This window comes from Protomyctophum bolini, assembly GCF_963924005.1.
Source record: "Protomyctophum bolini genome assembly, chromosome: 18".
Classification (NCBI taxonomy): domain Eukaryota; kingdom Metazoa; phylum Chordata; class Actinopteri; order Myctophiformes; family Myctophidae; genus Protomyctophum; species Protomyctophum bolini.
In genome coordinates this window covers 4501714-4521012 of record NC_137879.1, presented here as the reverse complement: position 1 = coordinate 4521012, position 19299 = coordinate 4501714, and the positions used below count along the sequence as shown (strand labels likewise).

Sequence of the window (19299 nt, the reverse complement as noted above, 5' to 3'; positions counted from 1 at the left end):
CTTCAGCGCGCCGGAGGAGGGAGCGGCCGAGACGCTGTCCAGGGAGACGGTCGAGGCCATGACGAAATACAGGGATCTGGAGCGCTTCTGGCAGCGCTACAACAAGACCCGACTGGAGCAGCTGAACCTGAGGAAGGAGGAGGCCGCTCTGACACGGGAGAACCAGCACCTGACCGCTCTGGTGCGGCATTACACTGAGTTCTGAGGGGGTTTGGTTGGTACTACGTCAGTAAACAGAGTTCTGAGGGGTTTAGTTATAGTACTACGTCAGTAAACAGAGTTCTGAGGGGTTCAGTTGGTACTACGTCAGTAAACAGAGTTCTGAGGGGGTTCAGTTGGTACTACGTCAGTAAACAGAGTTCTGAGGGGGTTCAGTTGGTACTACGTCAGTAAACAGAGTTCTGAGGGGGTTTAGTTGGTACTACGTCAGTACACACAGTTCTGAGGGGGTTTAGTTATAGTACTACGTCAGTAAACATCAGAATGAATGGAATTGATTCTCAACGTCGGGGTCTTTGCCGGGACCACCGGTGGGTGGTCCAAGCGACGAGAGTACAAATCTGTTCCGTTTCTTAAATTAACAGAGATTTTACGGAGCCGGTTGATGTCATTTTCTGTAAATATTTTGTCAGTGTGTAAGAGGAGGCAGGACATGAATTGATCATGGTAGACATCCATCCCTGCCAACACTGCCCATCCAATAGAAAACACCTGACTCTTGTGCGCTAATGGGCTGATATATTATTTTCTTACATGACGAAGCCTTTAGACACAATACTTTATTTGACCTTTAAACATGATCTGAAGCGTGCGCAACGATCAGAAGCACGTTCTATTACCATTTTATTTGACTGGCAGTGGAAGCTGTTATATGAGTAGACTATCAATTTGCTTGATCTGTTTTTTGTCTATATATAGAGGATACGGAAACTGTGTGTGTGCGTGTACTGTATGTGTGTGCACATTGTATCATTAGAATATATAGTAGGTTGGCTCTACACCGGATTGGTCTTGTTTGTTTGAAGCAGAAACCAACTGAGAGCACGCCAAACTGGATGTGGTGATGTGTTTTTCCAAGTTAGCCTTCATTCTCATTCATTCATACTCCTCTGATTTTGTCTTTCAACACAGCTAGCCTACTACAAGAAACTGCTACTATCTGAGGCGATTCATTCCTAATTGCCTCTAGTGAGATATTCCTAGTTTGGCCTCCAGCTAACACTGTATAGCGAATGGTCTTATAGCTCAGTTCTTCAGTGCTTCTCAAACTTCACCAAGATCGATATGCATAATGCATTAAGCCATGCATCCCCTGATTCATTATACGTACTGCCTTATGCAACCTTATTACTAACTCCTTATTTAGCCTCATTACTGACTCTAATGCCTTATGCTGTCTTATTATTGCTAACTTCTTATTGCCTGATTTAGCCGTATTACTGACTCGACTGCCTTATGCTGCCTAATTACTGACTCACTAGTGCCTTATGCAACCTTGTTACTGACTACTGCCTTATGCTGCCTATTTACTATAAACTTCACGGAATATATACCACTTCGAATTATAACAATCGGTTGAAGATTATCTGAATATCGCCGTGTATATCCACGGATACACTAATATACACGGCTTGGGGCGAGCAGCTGTTGATGTCTGTAATTCACTCGTCCACTAAATGCCTAAATTGTACTACTGACTCACCTGTCCCAGGCCTTATACTCCCCATTACTGCCTTATGCTCCCTGGCCCTTAATTACTGATTTTGACGAACATTACTGTTTGTTATTGTACTTTAATGTGGCGAAACAAAACTAAACTTTGTCGTGTCTGTCTGTCTCTGTTGTTAGAACCACTGACTCTAGTGAGAGGGATGATGCTATTTCACACAGTGGCTCACGCTGCAGTGTACTATCACTGTCACTAGAGGGCAGCAGAGGTTTAGCTTGCACTGTACGTGGCCCACCTGCACTTGCTCTCTTCCCATTACTTCAGCTGTTCAAAAATAGACAATTGAAAAAGGCATTTCACATAGTCTCTTATCTCTTATGGGGACCATCTCACAACATGTTTTTAGATGGGTGTCTGTCTGTCAGGTTCTCTTACCCTGCCTCTCTGTCCTCCTCTGCTCTGCTGTCTTCATTGATTGATTCAATCAGTCAATCAATGTCTCAAGGTCTGGGTGAACTGCCTATTCCTGTCTGCAATGAAGAAGCACCACTTTAATGCTTCATGTACAAACACACACTTTTTAAAGTACATAAACTCACATGAGGGATTGATCTACGTACCCCAGGATTTTATAGATTATGTATACTTTTGTCAATTCAATTCAATCTTTATTTCAGACTCAGGGGAGTCTGAAAATAAAGTAATCTGAAGTGATTTGCCAAATCAAATTTGGCAGGTACATAACACCCTCTTATCCACACACACGCCTGCCTGCATGTACGCACACATGTCAGTTTAAATGTTTTAGGAAAATATACAAAAAACGTACACCTGGGGCATTCCATTGCAGTAAGAATGACTGTATGACTTGTATGACTTTTATGCATGCTGTAATTTTACATATTGAAAATGAAAAGTGAAAACAAGCAGACACCTGGGGCTCTATTTTTGTCCATGCCCTTATCTCTAAACTCTTTTTTTTTTGTTTTTACTATTTTTGAATAGTTAAAATAGCCAGTCTACAAGCTCACAACGTGTCGATGTAGATCGGCTAGTTGAACTGAAAATGGTTTTAAAAATAGTAAAAAAGGGCTTTAAAAGATGTAGGCCTACATAATTATGAAACATGACACACCCACAAACTTAGAGGAACGAAACATATGCTTTCTTTTCATAACAAAAACAAATAACCAGTACAAGAAAGAAATAAATGTTTATTTATAACAAATTTTATTTGCACAAACTCAAAACACATAAGACATATTAACAAGGATGTTGCGTTTTTGGAAACGAGTGCTTCTAAACTCTTGACACTTGTCAATCACCTGCACAGAATGTATTGACAGAAAGTAGCTCATAACATACATGTCTATGGTGGATTTATTATGAAACAAAAACATTGCAGATAGGAAGAGGATAATTCAAGCTGCAATGTTGGTGAGATTAACATTGTTTAATGCAATCAGACAGGACTTTTCTGTTTGGATGTATGGACCGTCAATCAGATAGGACTTTTCTGTTTGGATGTATGTGCTGTCAATCAGATAGGACTTTTCTGTTTGGATGTATGGGCTGTCAATCAGATAGGACTTTTCTGTGTGGATGTATGTGCTGTCAATCAGATAGGCCTTTTCTGTGTGGATGTATGGGGCTGTCAATCAGATAGGACTTTTCTGTGTGGATGTATGGGGCTGTCAATCAGATAGGACTTTTCTGTTTGGATGTATGGGCTGTCAATCAGATAGGACTTTTCTGTGTGGATGTATGTGCTGTCAATCAGATAGGCCTTTTCTGTGTGGATGTATGGGCTGTCAATCAGATAGGACTTTTCTGTGTGGATGTATGGGCTGTCAATCAGATAGGACTTTTCTGTGTGGATGTATGGGCTGTCAATCAGATAGGCCTTTTCTGTGTGGATGTATGGGCTGTCAATCAGATAGGACTTTTCTGTGTGGATGTATGGGCTGTCAATCAGATAGGACTTTTCTGTGTGGATGTATGGGCTGTCAATCAGATAGGACTTTTCTGTGTGGATGTATGGGCTGTCAATCAGACAGGACTTTTCTGTGTGGATGTACAGTATAGGCTGCCAAGGCCAGAAAGTAGTTCTTCTGCCACTCCATAGGCGTTCCCGCATAACTTACGGCTACAACGATGTCACGAGCATAGCCTTTATTCAGAAATAGCAGATAATTATGATATACAACCTCACAGCAGCGCGTGGCACTTTGTGGCACGCTGCGATCTTGTACTATTTTTGAAAATCTTTGAAGGTGTGAGAGAACTACCGGTTTAGATATAAGGCATTCTGTAGAACCGGGCCTCAGGTCTCAACGAGGGGTATACAATAAACCTCAGATGGAGTACAGTTTGAGCTGCTGGTCCATGGCTCCTTCAGATGGAGTACAGTTTGAGCTGCTGGTCCATGGCTCCTTCAGATAGAGTACAGTTTGAGTTGCTGGTCCATAGCTCCTTCAGATTGAGTACAGTTTGAGTTGCTGGTCCATGTCTTCTTCTGCCACTTCGCCGAATGTCTCCTGGTTGTCCTTCAGCAGCTGGAAGATGGCCGCTAGCTGCTCCCGTTGAACCCTAGGGGAAGGAAGGAAGTGAAAGATCAAATCAATCAATGTGTACTACGCACATTCCAAGACCTGACATCATTGGGTCATTTTTAAAATCGTCTCGTATTCAGTATTTCAGCCGTGACGTAAGCGCCCCCCCTCCAGAGATACTTCCGGGTCCTACTTTTGTGTTGCTTTTGTGTCCCCATAGAGTTATATTGTGTCCCTCCGTCGGACTAAATCTGAGATGAAAACGACCACGAAAGTCTCATTTTACCGCTTTCCTTTCCTTGCAACAACAAAGCTACTGGTCTCCCAAATCTGGCTGTGACCTGCCCCACACTGAATACTATCGCCATTTTATTTCAACTAAATCCAACTAAATGCAAACTAGATTCAACATACTCAACCCTGCACAAATTCAAAATATGCCCCCGAAATATTGTACTGAGCAAATGGACTGTTACCACCTTCAATAATGATGATAATAATAGTCTTTATTGTCTCCACATCATATATGGACACAAATATTTTGTTGTCGTTAGATAAGATTTTGTCCACAATTCCATGCTGTATTGATGTTAACAGGCAAACGTTGGTCAAAATAACAATTCTTCTACATTCTCTAATTGTGTAAATTAAATAAGTAATGCAGATGTGTAACAATAAATAAACTCTTGAGAGTGTAAAGTGAAACCAAATGGACCGTACAGGTTACCAACTCTTCATCTAAGTTTAGCTGGGGACCACCTGGAACCCCCCCAAACCCACTTCTCTGTGATTGACAAACCATAGTTTGGTGGTTACTGACCCCTAGTGGTGGAATAGAGGAGAAGCCTTGGAGGATTAACAAGAGCACTGATGTGTGTGTGTGTGTGCCCTTCAGTCACATTAAAGGTTAAGCAAAGCAGGCTTGTTTATTTCAATCAACACCTCCACTCAGCAGGACAAAAACGTGCAATACACCGGAGAAATGGAGTAATTACACCATAGATAATTGGTTTTGGAAATGGAAAATCTAAACCAGAATAATGGTTCAGATAATTGGGGTGTTAAAAGCCATACGTTTGGGAGGTCTCTCAGATTACTGTGATACTACTGTATATGCAGGTCGCTTCCTCTCGGATTACTGTGATACTACTGTATATGCAGGTCGCTTCCTGGCCACTCTGGGGTGAACATTTGGGTATATTATATATTTTACATAACGGAGCAGTTCAAATGCAAATGACATAGCCAGAGCTCACAATGTTTTGTTACATGGGCTTGTTTTTCTTGACCACCGTGTTAAAAAAAACGTAATTTATGTATACAGCATGCATTGCTATTTCAACAGATGCTGGGTTCACTGTTTACCTGGTATCCTATAGCATCAATCAATGTACACATTCTTATTTTGACAGTATATTGTTTTAGACTATGTACTGTCCACACTTTTTTCAAAAGGGGGCAATATTAGAAAATATGAAAACACCATGAGGGCCAACTAACTACATCTCCTCGACTGACGTAATGTGCCTTTGGACTATAACAAAGTCACATGCATATGCGTCTCATTTAAACGATGTTATGTAACTATCATTACTTAAATAACTGTTTCTATATAAGTGCCAAGTGGTGCTCAATAGTTCATGTCAAGGACCCCAGGCATTATCAGATATGAGCTTGTAGATCTGATATTTTTCAATAGCTAAATTACTGCTTAAAACACCAAAAGGTAAGCTGAGGGTTGTATAAAATCTGTCTCATCCATCGGCTATTTTCACTGTGCAACACGCTTCCATAGAATACATGCTGGCTTTCTATGGATTCCAAATAAAGAAGTTTAATCCATGCACACCCTGGGTGGGGGATGACTCATACTTTACTACACATGCATGTGCTCCACTCTCTCTCTCTCTCTCTGCCAGCCTGTCACATGGGCATGGCTCACAGAGACTCTCTCTGCCAGCAACATGTGCTCCACTCTCTCTCTCTCTCTGCCAGCCTGTCACATGGGCATGGCTCACAGAGACTCTCTCTGCCAGCCTGTCACATGGGCATGGCTCACAGAGACTCTCTCTGCCAGCAAATTTTGATTTTAGTTTTAGTCATCAGTCTCTTGAATAGTTTTCATTTAGACGTAGTCACATTTTAGTCACCTGGAATGTTTTAGTGTTGAGTCTAGTTTTAGTCGACTAAATAATAAGATTTTGTTAGAAATGTATTTTGGCGGGCCTTGATGCCGTCGTAATGGCTGATTTTACACACTGAAACTAGACTATCTGCTATTTTCAGCATGCAACCAAGTGTAAAATTACTTATACTGGATCTCCAGTCGACTAGTAGAGTTTGAGATACATGTTTTTGCTCCCACTTGCCTTCGTTCGTCCTCCAACTCGTCTTTGGACATCATCGACTGCATCTGTTGTGTTCGCACCGCCCCCGGCATGTACTTGAATTCTGTGTCATCTGTTGGAAAACGGGGACAAAACTGAATGAAATTATGTTTTAGGACCTTCAAATAAATAGCTGATCTGCAAACTCAAAATGAATCAGCTATTTCCGCTATCTTTGAAGATTGTGTGAACATCTTTCAACACATTTTGTGTATACAAATGAATGGACGATTATGTAAAATAACTGTGTGAAATGTAATAATTGGGACAGGCCTACTGTACGCCATAAGGATTCTGTACTCTCACACTACACACGGTAATGAAAATACATTGATTTATTTGCATAGCGCTTTTCCAAACAAGGTTACAAAGTGCTGTACAGAACACGGTAAAAGAGCAGCATGATTTACCATAAGAATTAAAACGCAATCAATGGGTAAAATTAATAAAACAAGGATAAAAGAGGATAATAAAAAATAGATATCGAAAGAAAGAAAGGAAAGAAAGAAAGAAAATAACTATAATAATAATGTATACAATAAGTAATAAGTCAATAATGGCAGTGCTCCGGTGGGGCATCACAATATAAAATGTGGTGTAATGTGTTAATTACACGACAGGAGATATGATTACATGATGTTGTTACTTGACATTAGGTCAAGTAACAACTTGCCCTCCCCCGGGCATCGAGGCGAGACTTTGGGGACGACCGGGAGCATTAGTACTCACCTAGGATGCCCAGGCTCTCTGGGGGTCCGTCGGCCTGGGAGTGAGAGAAAGCACATTTTAAGAGCTCCGTATCAGACAGCCCAATGTACGGCCTGCTGTGTCCCCTCCCTGGCGACGAGTCTACTACGTCTAAACTAGATGCTAGAGGCTCGTGGCCGGAGAGTGTCGATGTGGACTGTTCAACTGATGCTGCTGCTGTTTCCAATTCTTCTGTGTCTAATCTAGATGCAGGCTCATGGCCGGAGAGTGTCGATGTGGACTGTTCAACTGTTGCTGTTGTTCCCAATTCTTCAGTGCGAGGGTCGAGGTGTGACTCCTCCTGTCAGAGAATTAAGGGTGAGATTGGATTGGCACGTTTTGGAGCTATAATGCCATAGTTCTAAATGTGATTTAGCTGATTAACTTGTTTTTTAATGATGTTAGTTAGTGCCCCTGAGGTCAAAAGCACATTGTCTTGTGTAGCCAGACATATCACATGTCCGCTTATAGGCAAATATTACGCCTGGTGAGATTTAAATTCCATGTGATGTCATGTAGGAGCTGGAACAACGGCTGCTATCAGATCTGACCACACCCCAATATGACTGACAATAGGACTGTCCTAAAGCAGGGGTCTTCGACTGTGGTTCGGACCCTAGGGGGGGTCCTTAGAGTTGCTACAGGGCTGAGGAGGGGCTCCGCCAAAATCTGTGAGTGATAGGATTCTTTTTTTATATTCAAAACGTAAACCTGAACCTAGCATTAGCCGAAAATAGCAGATCTACTGTACCATTCAAACCTTGCCACGGTTTGCACGGTGTTTCACTTCAGCCCCTCTGACCACATGGGTTGCAATGATTTGATCATGACATGGAAAAGGTAAATCAATTTGTTAGCTCAGGTTACATTTCCATCCCCCCACAGATCTGTGTCTGTGTGGAGAGACCTATGTCACCTCTCCACCTTCCCCCAGACACTCCCCATGGGCGGTGTTTTCACACCCTGTGCCAGTTGTGTATTGTAAAGCAGTGGGTTCCAACCCTTTTCATGTCAAGGTCTATTATTTATTCAGCATTTGAGCCACAACGGACCACCATTTGATGACATTTAGCCTCTCAGACCCCAAAACTAAAGAATATTTTGTTGTCGTTGGATAAGATTTTGTCCACAATTCCATGCTGTGTTGATGTTGGTGCCATTAGGAGAGATAACAAGGCAAACATTGGTCAAAATAAAATAAAATTGTGTAAAATTAAAGTAATGCCAGATGTTTAACAATAAATAATAAAGTTGTGTAAAATGAAACCAAATGGGCCCATACGGGTCAATTTGGTTTCATTTTACAACTCTTCATCTAAGTTTAGCTTTTTATCCAGACATTTGAAATTAGCAGATATACAAGCTCACAATGCATTGCATGCATGTTTAAGCATGTTCTAATCATGTATATACTTACTAAAAAAATGTATTAACAAAAACATTTCCCAAATAGCCTATGTTATTTTTTTAACACTTTGGACAAAACAATTATATCCAATTTGACATCACTATAGATATGTTCATCTGGATGTCCCTATCAGGAGCTCATCGTCATGTTTGCTTGTGGTGGACATTTTTGTCAACATTACATTTTTTCCACGGATATTCTAAATTAGTGGGAAATAATAATAATACTAGAAACACAAATATGAATGACCATAACAGGTCTGTAACTCTGACAGTGTTCCAACTCTCAGAGTTAAAGGGGTCTTTAAACATTAAACATTTGAGGACCAGTACTATCTATAGTGGACTGTGTCATAGTAAATAATTAATGTCATTATATAAATAAGAAAATAATAAGAAAACAATACAAAAACCTGGAGAACTGCCAAGAAAATAGCACGTTTATCATGTTGGTGACCCCTGTGCAGTGCATGGTTCGGGGGTCCTTGAGGGAGTTCCAGGGGGTCGCCGGAAAAATTATAGTTTGTAACCAAATGGACCCATATGGGTCTGTAACTCTGAGAGTGTACATTTGGTTCCATTTGTACAGTACACTCTCAGAGTTAAATTAACATTGATTTTTTTACAATATAAATTGGGGGTCACAGAGATATAAATGCAAATAAATGGGGGTCCGTACTAGACTAATGCATGTCAAACTGGGGGTCCTTGAAATGAAAAACTGTTTAAACTAAAGTCACAGCCGTACAAATGGGGGTCCGCAGCGCAGGCTAATATGTCAATGTGGGGGTCCCTTGCTATGAAAAGGTTTGGGAACCACTGCCCCGCCTATAGAGTGCCCATCCCACCCCCTATCCTGTTACCAACCCCACACAGCAGTCACAGACTACAGTACTACTGTACTTACAGAAAGATGATCTTGGGATGATCTAGCGGTACTTAGTGCTGTGCAGTCTTCCACTGTCTGCTCGTGCAAATTATGGACAGGTCGATCTAATCCTAGTCCTCCTCCAGGCTTTTTAGTCTCCCTCGTGGCGACATTAGAACTCTTTCTAAATAACGCCGTTGCCACAACAATGGCGAACAGTGTGAAGATGACGGCTGATATTATAAAAGTTAGATCCATTATTAAGTGTTGTTTTTTTCCAGCGCGCTGTTGACTTATGTTACTAGAGCCTATATTAAACGCCAATTACACCGCAGCCTCTAAATAGCATTACAACGGTGAGCCTCTAAAGGGTTTCTCCGCTATGTTTTATAATGCAAGCTGCAATAAGCATCCTGCACTTTGTCCTCCGCTGCAAAATGCAAATAATAACATCAACACAGAGAACACACACTACCGTCTGTGTATTACAGTCCCATAGGCCGGGCGGACTGTTGGCTTGCGCTGTGATTGGATAGCTGGTTGTCAAGGAAAGACTGATTTTAGTATCAATATCACCGATACCAATAAAATTGGTATCATGTCTTGAGAATATATTTTTTTATAAAAAAGAGCAGGAGAAGCTGTTTGCACTGCACACCAATCATACACAAAAAACTGAATTTATTGTTTATTTTTTTTGCCAGTAGATCTACACACTCATAGATTATATCTTCTGCTACTGTGCACAAATTATATTACAACTGTGCCTAATATAATATCTCTCCAGTTTAACCATCTGATGGATGTATTCAGATTCTACCCCAATAGTAAAGTTTACCCTGACAACCAGCAAACCAATCGCAGGCCGGTTGCCCCTTCGGGCCATGGCACCTTGGATCATCTGGGATGGAAGAGAACGTCACATCCTCGAGTTTAGCCACACCCCTTACAGTAACCCACTAGTCTAATGTCTGTGAGTGTGATCCATCTTCAGTCATGTTGTCCACAGAGTGTCCAGGGTTTATACATGAGCTACCGATTTACAGGCTGCTAATCTCATCAGTGGGCAATCTGCTCTGCTGGTGGACGTGTTTTCACACAGAGATATAAAGGGCCTGTGACCCGACTGTAAATAACGTCAAGGCCTTGTGAGTTGCTGCATGCATAGATTGGGACAGATTTACTGGATTTAGGATGTTAACGATTGATGGTGTCCAAATGGACCCTTACTTACAGTTCTGCACAGTTCTGATTGTAAAGGTCACTGCACACTGCTGCGTTTTTTTGTAGCCGATCTATAAGCTCACACATTGCGTGAGCTTGCAGTATTATTTGAATACACTAAATGTAACCGAACTCCTACAATTCCAAGTGCTTCTCAGGGTGGGGGGTCCCCAGTTCAAATGTGATTATTTTGGGGGTCCCAGCTCCGACTGTTGTAACCAGTGTTCCGGTTCCCTGATTCCCAAACCTATGCATGCACTAAGCACTGTAAGCAGAGCTTTGCTCACTTTTTACAGACACATGCACTTTGAAAACCCATGTCTACAGCACAGACTAAACACATCAAATAACTGGACAATAATCTAACATTAACAAAAAACATATATAAATGCAGACATTTCTAATATCACAAAGAAACCTGAAGTATAACCACACTTTATGGACCCTCACCCAAAGTTAAACATCACACAAGCGCTAACCCTAACACCTAAGTTCACATTATTTTCCTGGTGTTTTATAATGATTTTGTGAAATTGTCTGTTAAATAATGTTCCTGGGCCAGTAGCTACAGTAAGTGGTCTTGAAAAGTGGCCCGGAGGTCAGGTGACAAAATGTCTACCCCTGCGTTATATACTGTACAGCAGTGATACTCAACCTCAGGCCCGCGGGCCACATCAGGCCCGCGGGACCATTATGACTGGCCCACCAATGAAAATCTAAAAAAAAGAAAAAAAAATCTGGAAAATGAAATAAAAATAAATAAATCTGAATGAAGTTATCTTTAATTACATTATTATAAGTAATACTATTAGAGTTGTACTATTACTCGAACGAAAATAAAAGCTTGGGGGGGGGGGGGGGAGATGCAATGCAAATGAAAGACATATACTGTGTATCCCTATTCCCTGACATAATTTTATAGCTAAACGGACAGAATTCTATTTTATTTGAATGATGAAACCCAGCTGCCATTAATAGTTGGAAATGGAAATTGTGGAAATTGCGGAAATGGTGGAAATGGAAATTGCGGAAATTGCTCTTCACTTATAGCCATCTATTTTCAGGTAGATTGTTTTATTTTACTCAGTCAGCCATATCACTACTCTTTTTTTTTTAATGAAAAAGGTCATAGCTGGGTAATCTATTTTCAGGCAAATTGTGTTTATTGTATTTTATTTTACTCAGCCATAACAATAAATTTTCTGTTAACCAACTTGCTGGCTGGCAGGCAGGCAGGCAGACAGCTACTCATGTTATGTGCAATAATTTGTGCAGTTATGGAAACAGCTCTTTGTGTTTATGCAAGAAAATGTAACACATTTATTTATTTACATATTGTGTGCATGCACATTGTACTTTGATACATTTTGCGAAAATAAAGCAATTGAAAGAGAGAAGTTATCAAGTATCATTAATGTCGTAATTTTATCTACTGGCCCCTGGCCCCTTGCCATTTTTGTAATGTGGCCCACAGGTAAATCAATTTGAGTATCCCTGACATAGCCCATCATTATGAGGGTCAATAATTGTTGACTGCAATTTGTCAATGTAAAAAATTATGTTCCTGGGCCAGTAGCTACAGTAAGTGGTCTTGAAAAGTGGCACGGAGGTCCGGTGACAAAATGTCTACCCCTGCGTTATATACTGTAGCAGCAGCATTCCCAAAAGTCATTAGTAAACCCACACAGGCCAAACCTTTTAGCACAAAGAAATATTTTATTGGCATTCACATGAAGCTATTAGAGGACATCCTAGGGGGCTCACAGGGTAATGCAAAACACAGATTCATTCATTCATTAGACATTATTTTCCAACCCTCATAACCAGACTCTACTCCAGCAGTGGACAAACCAGAGGAAAGACAAGTGATGCCCAATGTATACTTTTGTCGCGCACACCGAAAACAGCCGGTCAACAAGCTCACAACAAGTAGGACTATGGCATGTTGTGAGCTTGTAGATCGGCTATTTTCTGTGCGCAACCCAAGTATAAATCACATGTGGGGGGTTGGGGTGGGAGAGCATTGATGTACGTATATAGCAGAGGTTCTCAAAGTGGGATACTTGAAGGGGTTCGTTCCAGGGGGTCCTGAGCAGGCAAAAAATAAAAGTGTTATCCTGGCTATTTAAAAAGTAGCAGATATACGAGCTGCTGGGGACTGCATGTAAATCCGACGGAGCATTAGTCCGACATGCGGACGCATGTCGGACTAAATAGCGCCTGCTCCCGTGCTCGCGGTTATGGTTAGGTTAGGGTTTGAGGTGGGTTGTCGTTTGTCGGACCAATGACTAGTCTAACTAACGTACTGCACCCATACGAGCTGGGTGCAGGCTTTAGTTCCGACATACTATTGATCCGAAACCTCAATCCTAACCTAACCCTAACCGCAAGCACGGAGCATGTCGGACCATCGCTTTTTCGCATCGCATGTCCCCCCCCCGCTTCGGATCTTCGGTGTGTCGGAAAAGCGTGCGCACCCCATACGAGCTCACATCGCTTTCACGTCACTTCGTGCCATGCTGTGAGCATGTACGTCTGTCTGCCATCTTTGAAAAATCTTGAAAATATTTGGATAATTTGGGGGGGTCGACGGCCAAATACAAATTTGGGGGTAATCGTCACGGAAACGTTTGAGAACCACTGGCATCCAGAACATGTCGGGGGGAGGGAGAGTCGTCACAACACATGAAAAGGATGGATGATCTGCCACACCTGTGATTTCTTTCTCTCTCGTTCTTTTCTCTTTTTTTTTTGTTTTTACAAACCGGCCAACGGGGCAGCGGAGGGTCGAGGCCCGGGAACAGCACCGGGCGCTCAGCACCGCAACACGCCACACCATCATCATCTCACCACCGCACTGCACCGCATCTTAACAGCTAACCAGCATTACTCAACCAACCAGCTACACAACTGCGCCTAGTGCACAAAAGATAACACAAGAAAGAGGGTTAGAGTCATAGGGGAAGAGCAAATTTTAACCAAAGAATTACAGGAGAAGGTATAAAAAGGAAAAAACAAAAATGTGCTGGCCCGAAAACATGGCTAAACAATGACAAATTAAGAACGTCCTTTCTGATACATTTTCCCCACTTAGATCACTGTACAATATCACTTCCATGTTTGCCTAGAACATTGGGACACATTTATGCAAGTCTGTGTGCACTTCCAAATGTTTTTACAATTTTCCTACGACAATAACACATTTTAAATCTAATATAACCTTTCCTTGATACATGCGAGTCAAAACGAGGGATTTAAACACAAGGGGAAAAACAAAATTCAACATGAATTCACTGAGCACTGAGCAGTACAAAGTTATATGAAATCAACTCAAAGAGTAACAAAAAAAGGTAGAAAAGCCTTACAAATCCTTTTCGACATGCTCGCCTCCAAACATACAATAGTACCACATATACAAGCAAGCGTACAGAATTAGCTTGGGTACGTGAAAATCAAGGAAGCATTTTTGTTCTTTCGGGGTTTTTTTTTTTTTTTTTTTACATTTTAGACCAATTCCAATAACCTTTTGGTCTGTAATCATGTGGATGTCACGTGGCGTCCACGTCCTCAAAGTTAGCCTCTTCTGGATGACCTCTGCAAAGGCTCAAGCGTCTGAGATCTGGAAGGAAAGGACGAGACAACGAGTTAACTTACAGCTCCACAACGAGCAGTCTGACCACCTCCTGATGCTGACCTGCATGGTTACGTAGAGTTAACGTGTTTGTCTAACCACCTCCTGATGCTGACCTGCATGGTTACGTAGAATTAACGTGTTCGTCTAACCACCTCCTGATGCTGACCTGTATGGTTACGTAGAATTAACGTGTTTCGTTTGAACAACAATACTTTTTCCTTAGACTAAAGGCCTTTATACACATACTTCGTGGCACACACTGAAAATAGCAGATCTGCAAGCTCAAAATACAGCCAGCTAACTCCTGTGAGCTTGTGGAGCGGATATTTTCAACATGCGACACTGTGCGCAATTAAGTATGAATCTGGCTAATTAAAAGGGAAACTACTTTGCAGATTGTTGGAGGGTCCATCATCTGGAATTAATACCAACTTCCTAGCAGACGTGGTTATAATGTAAGATAGAGTAGACTTCACACACTAAACCTCCCAAACGTATTTTTATTTTATTTTAACCCGGGCATGTATTTGGAAAAAACAAACCTTGGGTCCTCCAACTCCAATCCCCTTTGTGAGAGGCTGGCAGAAAAGCACAGACACAGGCGAGTACAGACAGACCTCTGTGCGTCTGTGGTCCTGTGAACATACCGTACCTCACCACCTCACACACCAACTGACAGCCCCGCACACCAACCAGCCGCCGCCATCATTGACGACCTGCTTCCATAGCAAACACCGTTGCCTTGGTGACCTGCTGCTCCTTAGCAACTGCCATGGCGCCCAGCAACAGGCAGGTCACATGGGCGGGTCACACACTCTAACTGCTCTCATACTGCCACACCCCAAACTCCTCCTCTCTTTGCAAACAGGACTCCGCAGCTTGGAGGAAAAGATTCCACATTTAGGTGAACGTTTCGAGTCAAGCAGCCACCCCCTCCCCAAATGCAGTCCCCAGTATGAATACAAAAAATGCAAATAAAAATGCCATTAATCCCTCCCCACCACCCATTTCCTATTTGATAAAGCAAAGCAGAAAAGAGATCCACATCCGTGTGCGTGTGCTCTTAAATAAAAAAACAGAGGCTCTCAACTCTAGTCCTTATGGGGGTCCCTAGCACTGCTGGTCTTCCAACCTACCAGGAGTTAAATGCATTGACGTGAATGATGATCTGACAGACCCGGGGAGGCAGCGTTGTAAATGCAATTAGGAAACCTGGTAGATAGAACAAAGCAGTACTATGGCTGCTATAGGACTGTAGTCGATAGCCAATGTTCGCATAGACCTGGGATTGTAGGCTACATTAAACCTATCCATGACGAACCCCATTTTGGTAACATGTCTTAATACACGAAACCTCGCTTCTTATCCAAAAGAGTCAGAATTCTGCAGCCTATAATATGCTGCCGTCGTTGAATTTAGTGTCATCAGGACAGCAGAATACGACTACGTGAAGAAGGAATATAACAATAACAAAGCCTAATAGTGTGTAAAAGCAGACCCCACCCTCCCTCTCATACCGTATGTCCAGGTTACGGCTCCGGTGCGTTGTCCTCTGCAGGGGATTTGGGCCGGCTCCTGCTCCTGGACCTGGATTTGGACTTGGAGCCCTTGTTGGAAGGCGGGGTTCGACTGCGGGACTTGGACTTGGAGCCGCCGCGGGGGGACCTGGACCTGGAGGGGGACTTGGTCTTGCTCCTGCGCGGGCTCCTGGACTTGGACTTGGACCTGGAGTAGGACCGGGAGCGGCTGTTGTAGCGGGAGCGGCTCCGACTCCTGCTCCTGGAACGACTGCGCCTGCCACGCCCCCGACGGGGACTCGCCGAACGACTAGTGGGAGAGAGAGAGAGAGGGACAGAGAGAGAGGGGGAGGGTGAGAGAGAGAGAAGGACAGAGAGAGAGAGGGGGAGGGGGAAAGAGATTAATATCAGGTAAACTACTCAGGGACAGAGACGAAATGTTTTTGTAACCATCATGGGGGGCCGAAACCGCCCGCCCCGAGATTAGCATTTCAATGGCCTGATCTACATGTGTACACGGGACAGGCAACGCGCTCCACCCCCAACCACGGACAGTGAGGAAAAGAGGTGTTAAGGTGCCAGACTTGCATGGTCAGAGCGGCGCGATTACAAAGTCAATACAAGACGAGAATTGCGTGAACGGGGGCAACTATTTCACCATTTACTATGGTGAAATAAATGCAAATGTCACTCTTTTCCATGCCATGCCGGAAGGCAGCATTCAGGAGAATGGCTTCTCTCTTCCCCCCCCCGCAAATATTAGGTTTGTTTCTCTTTTTTAGTTTCAGTGAGAGTGCCCTTAAGATAACTGATAACTTAAGAACTGTCTATTGCTACTGCAGGCGGGGATTTTTGGTGGACACTTTCAGACTAAGTGCTTGACTGTACTCTGTAGGCTACTGTTCACATTTCTGCCTATTAAAGTAAAATCAATCAAAGAGTAAAGTTCTTAGATGTGTGCATGCATTCTCTCATTGAGTTTAGCTTTTAGCTCAGTGTGGTGGTGTGAAATGACCGTGACTCAGTCTGTCCCACACCCCAGGCCCCCTGGGGACAGTGTGGCCGTTACCAGTTGAGTAATCCCCCAATGCAGTTATCTCGAGTACTGTATGCGGTAGTGGCGCAACTTGTGCAAGTCACACTCGCACACCACGTGCCCATATAGCATTATAAAACGACATTATGCGACAATTTTCAAAGTTAAATGTTTTCAAAAACAGAACACCCCATGAAAGCAGAGCCAACATTTTAAAATGCGTTTGCTCAACATAAATACTAAATGGTGTTCCCCAGCTAAATGAATACCGGTAGTTTTGTTAAACAAACGGACTTAACTCTTGAGAGCAAACAATGGAACCAAATGGGCCCGTTTTACGCTCTCAAGAGTTAAATTATTGTTGAACATCTACATTCAATTTACACGATTAGAAAATGTATGTTATTCTGTATGTTATTGTTATCTTTCTCCTAATGGTACCACTACCAACATCAATACAGCATGGAATTGTGGACAAAAATCTGATATATTAATATTCTAAGTTTTGGGTCTGACTGAAAGGCTAAATCTCATCGAATTTGGTGGTCCGCTCCGTGGCTCAAATGCTGAAGAGCATCGATATGAAATGAAAAAGGTTGAAAACTAAACCACTGTTGCCATGATTGATATAAATGTATTATCACTGTACCTTCTGCTCCTGCGTCCCCCGCCGTAGCCACCGCCACCGCTACCGCCGTACCTCCGCGGCGGCCCGCCGGAGCCCCGGCTGCGGCCTCCTCCTCCGCCACTGTCTCTGCCTCCGCCGCCGTCTCTGCCTCCGCCACCACCGTCTCTGCCTCCACCGCCGTCTCTGCCTCCGCCGCTGCCGCCGTAGTGCGAGTCGGGCGGGCGGCCGTAGCGCGCCATCTGCACGCGGAGCTCGCGGCCGTCGAGCAGTGCGCCGTCCATGGCGTCCATCGCGTCCTCCGCGTCGCGCTTGTCGTGGAAGCGCACGAAGGCGAAGCCGCGCGACTCCTTGGTGTAGCGGTCCCGCGGGATGTACACGTCGCCCACGCGGCCGTACTTCTCGAACACGCGGCGCAGCGTCTCCGGCGACGTGCGGTAGGTGAGGTTGTCCACTTTGAGCGAGGTCATCCCCTCCACGTCGGGCGGCGGCCTTCCGTAGCTCATTTTTGGAGGTTTTTTGCAGTCCCCGCTTGTTCCGCGCTCCTCTTCGGACTTAAAAGTAAATCTCTGTTAAAATATGAACACAATCTGCGTCTGTGTTCTGGTTTAAAGTGTAAGAATTCGGGTAGTTTCAGGAGAGACTGAAAACAACCGCCGCTCGCTACTCTCTCGCTTCTTGTTGTGATGAAATCGTTGAAATGGCGGCAGCATCAACAACTCTCCAGTGTTGCCAGGTTCTTTGGAAGAGAAACAAGCAAAGCAACCATGTCTATGAACACAAACCCAAAAGAAGCTCTATTGCTGGTTACTTAGGTTAGGTTAGAACCCGCCGCAGTGGTGTCCAATTAGAACTTAAACCAGGATGCTTCGAGTTATGCCTTCTGCCTTGAGCAGACCTCTATTATATATTATCCGATTATGCTTTGTCAGCATGACTGAGCCAATAAGATATATCCATATATGGGTTCTGCCACATCAATCTGATTCAGAACTATAGGTCATCCCGGACCAAATATAGGGATTGTCATACTAGACATGTTATAGCCTATGTCATATAACCCAACGTCCTAGTCCAATATGTCCCCATATATGGAGACTAAATGTCCAATGACCAACTCTCCCAGATCCTGATATGAATAGAAGTGAGAGTCTTCGTACACAAACCCAAAAGAAGCGACAAGGCTAGGGGGCGATTTGGTGAGCTTGTAGATCTGCTATAACAAAATAGGGATGCACCGAAAGGGAAACCGAATGGCTGAAACCGAATACCGAATATAGGAAACAGTTGGCCGAAAACCGAATACAGAATATCCGAATATGATTAATATTATATATGTCATGGCCGTATCTTATGGCAAAATAAATGGAATATTGTGAAATGTGGAATATTTTTGATATGTTGTTGTTGTTTGATATGCATAAATATGTTTACATATTGTAGGGTCCTTAAATTGGACAAATACATTAATCTGGGGATCCTTGACCTGTCCTGGAAAGGAGCCAGCTGAGGAGGTCCTCGACGCACGTCCCACTGGGAGGAGACCCCGGGGCAGACCAAGGCGCAGTTGGAGGAAACACATCGACTCACTGGCCTGGGAAGTGGGAACATCTCGGAATCCCCCAGGAGGAAG

The 19299-nt window shown here is 43.3% G+C and overlaps 3 protein-coding genes across 9 annotated transcripts in view; 1 reads left to right on the top strand and 2 right to left on the bottom strand.

Annotated features, from left to right (window-relative positions):
- Nucleotides 1-19299, top strand: part of LOC308333053 (uncharacterized protein) — a gene marked incomplete at its 3' end in the record, with an annotated part of 91708 nt that overhangs the window by 12954 nt on the left and 59455 nt on the right. The window lies entirely within an intron of this gene.
- On the bottom strand, nucleotides 2866-10050 carry mxra7 (matrix-remodelling associated 7). 4 transcript variants are annotated; one of them, XR_013965810.1, is made up of 5 exons: nucleotides 9670-10050; nucleotides 7338-7656; nucleotides 6591-6681; nucleotides 3379-4258; nucleotides 2866-3297 (listed from the first exon to the last, which is right to left on the bottom strand). XR_013965810.1 is itself a non-coding variant. In XM_080789908.1 (4 exons), exons 1-4 carry the CDS (start codon nucleotides 9886-9888, stop codon nucleotides 4144-4146), a joined length of 744 nt encoding a protein of 247 aa, XP_080646034.1. In that variant the 5' UTR covers nucleotides 9889-10050; the 3' UTR covers nucleotides 2866-4143. The 4 variants fall into 4 exon arrangements, 2 of the variants coding, with proteins under 2 accessions (XP_080646034.1, XP_080646035.1); XR_013965811.1 differs by having other exon boundaries at nucleotides 2866-4022; nucleotides 4077-4258; XM_080789908.1 differs by having other exon boundaries at nucleotides 2866-4258.
- On the bottom strand, nucleotides 12478-18347 carry LOC308333496 (uncharacterized protein). 4 transcript variants are annotated; one of them, XR_013965815.1, is made up of 4 exons: nucleotides 17691-18347; nucleotides 16006-16315; nucleotides 14378-14473; nucleotides 12478-13770 (listed from the first exon to the last, which is right to left on the bottom strand). XR_013965815.1 is itself a non-coding variant. In XM_080789942.1 (3 exons), exons 1-2 carry the CDS (start codon nucleotides 18170-18172, stop codon nucleotides 16018-16020), a joined length of 780 nt encoding a protein of 259 aa, XP_080646068.1. In that variant the 5' UTR covers nucleotides 18173-18347; the 3' UTR covers nucleotides 12479-14473; nucleotides 16006-16017. The 4 variants fall into 4 exon arrangements, 1 of the variants encoding a protein (XP_080646068.1); XR_013965816.1 differs by having other exon boundaries at nucleotides 12483-13012; nucleotides 13358-14473; XR_013965817.1 differs by having other exon boundaries at nucleotides 12483-13002; nucleotides 13358-14473.

What these genes read in the sequence shown, in the direction of transcription:
- mxra7 (XM_080789908.1), bottom strand. Translation starts at nt 9,888, where the DNA reads ATGGATCTAACTTTTATAATATCAGCCGTCATCTTCACACTGTTCGCC. An exon ending in CATCCCAAGATCATCTTTCT is followed by an intron (nt 7,657 to 9,669) that starts GTAAGTACAGTA and finishes ATTCTCTGACAG; the next exon opens with GAGGAGTCACACCTCGACCC. An exon ending in AGAGAGCCTGGGCATCCTAG is followed by an intron (nt 6,682 to 7,337) that starts GTGAGTACTAAT and finishes GTTTTCCAACAG; the next exon opens with ATGACACAGAATTCAAGTAC.
- LOC308333496 (XM_080789942.1), bottom strand. Translation starts at nt 18,172, where the DNA reads ATGAGCTACGGAAGGCCGCCGCCCGACGTGGAGGGGATGACCTCGCTC. An exon ending in GGGGGACGCAGGAGCAGAAG is followed by an intron (nt 16,316 to 17,690) that starts GTACAGTGATAA and finishes CTCTCCCACTAG; the next exon opens with TCGTTCGGCGAGTCCCCGTC.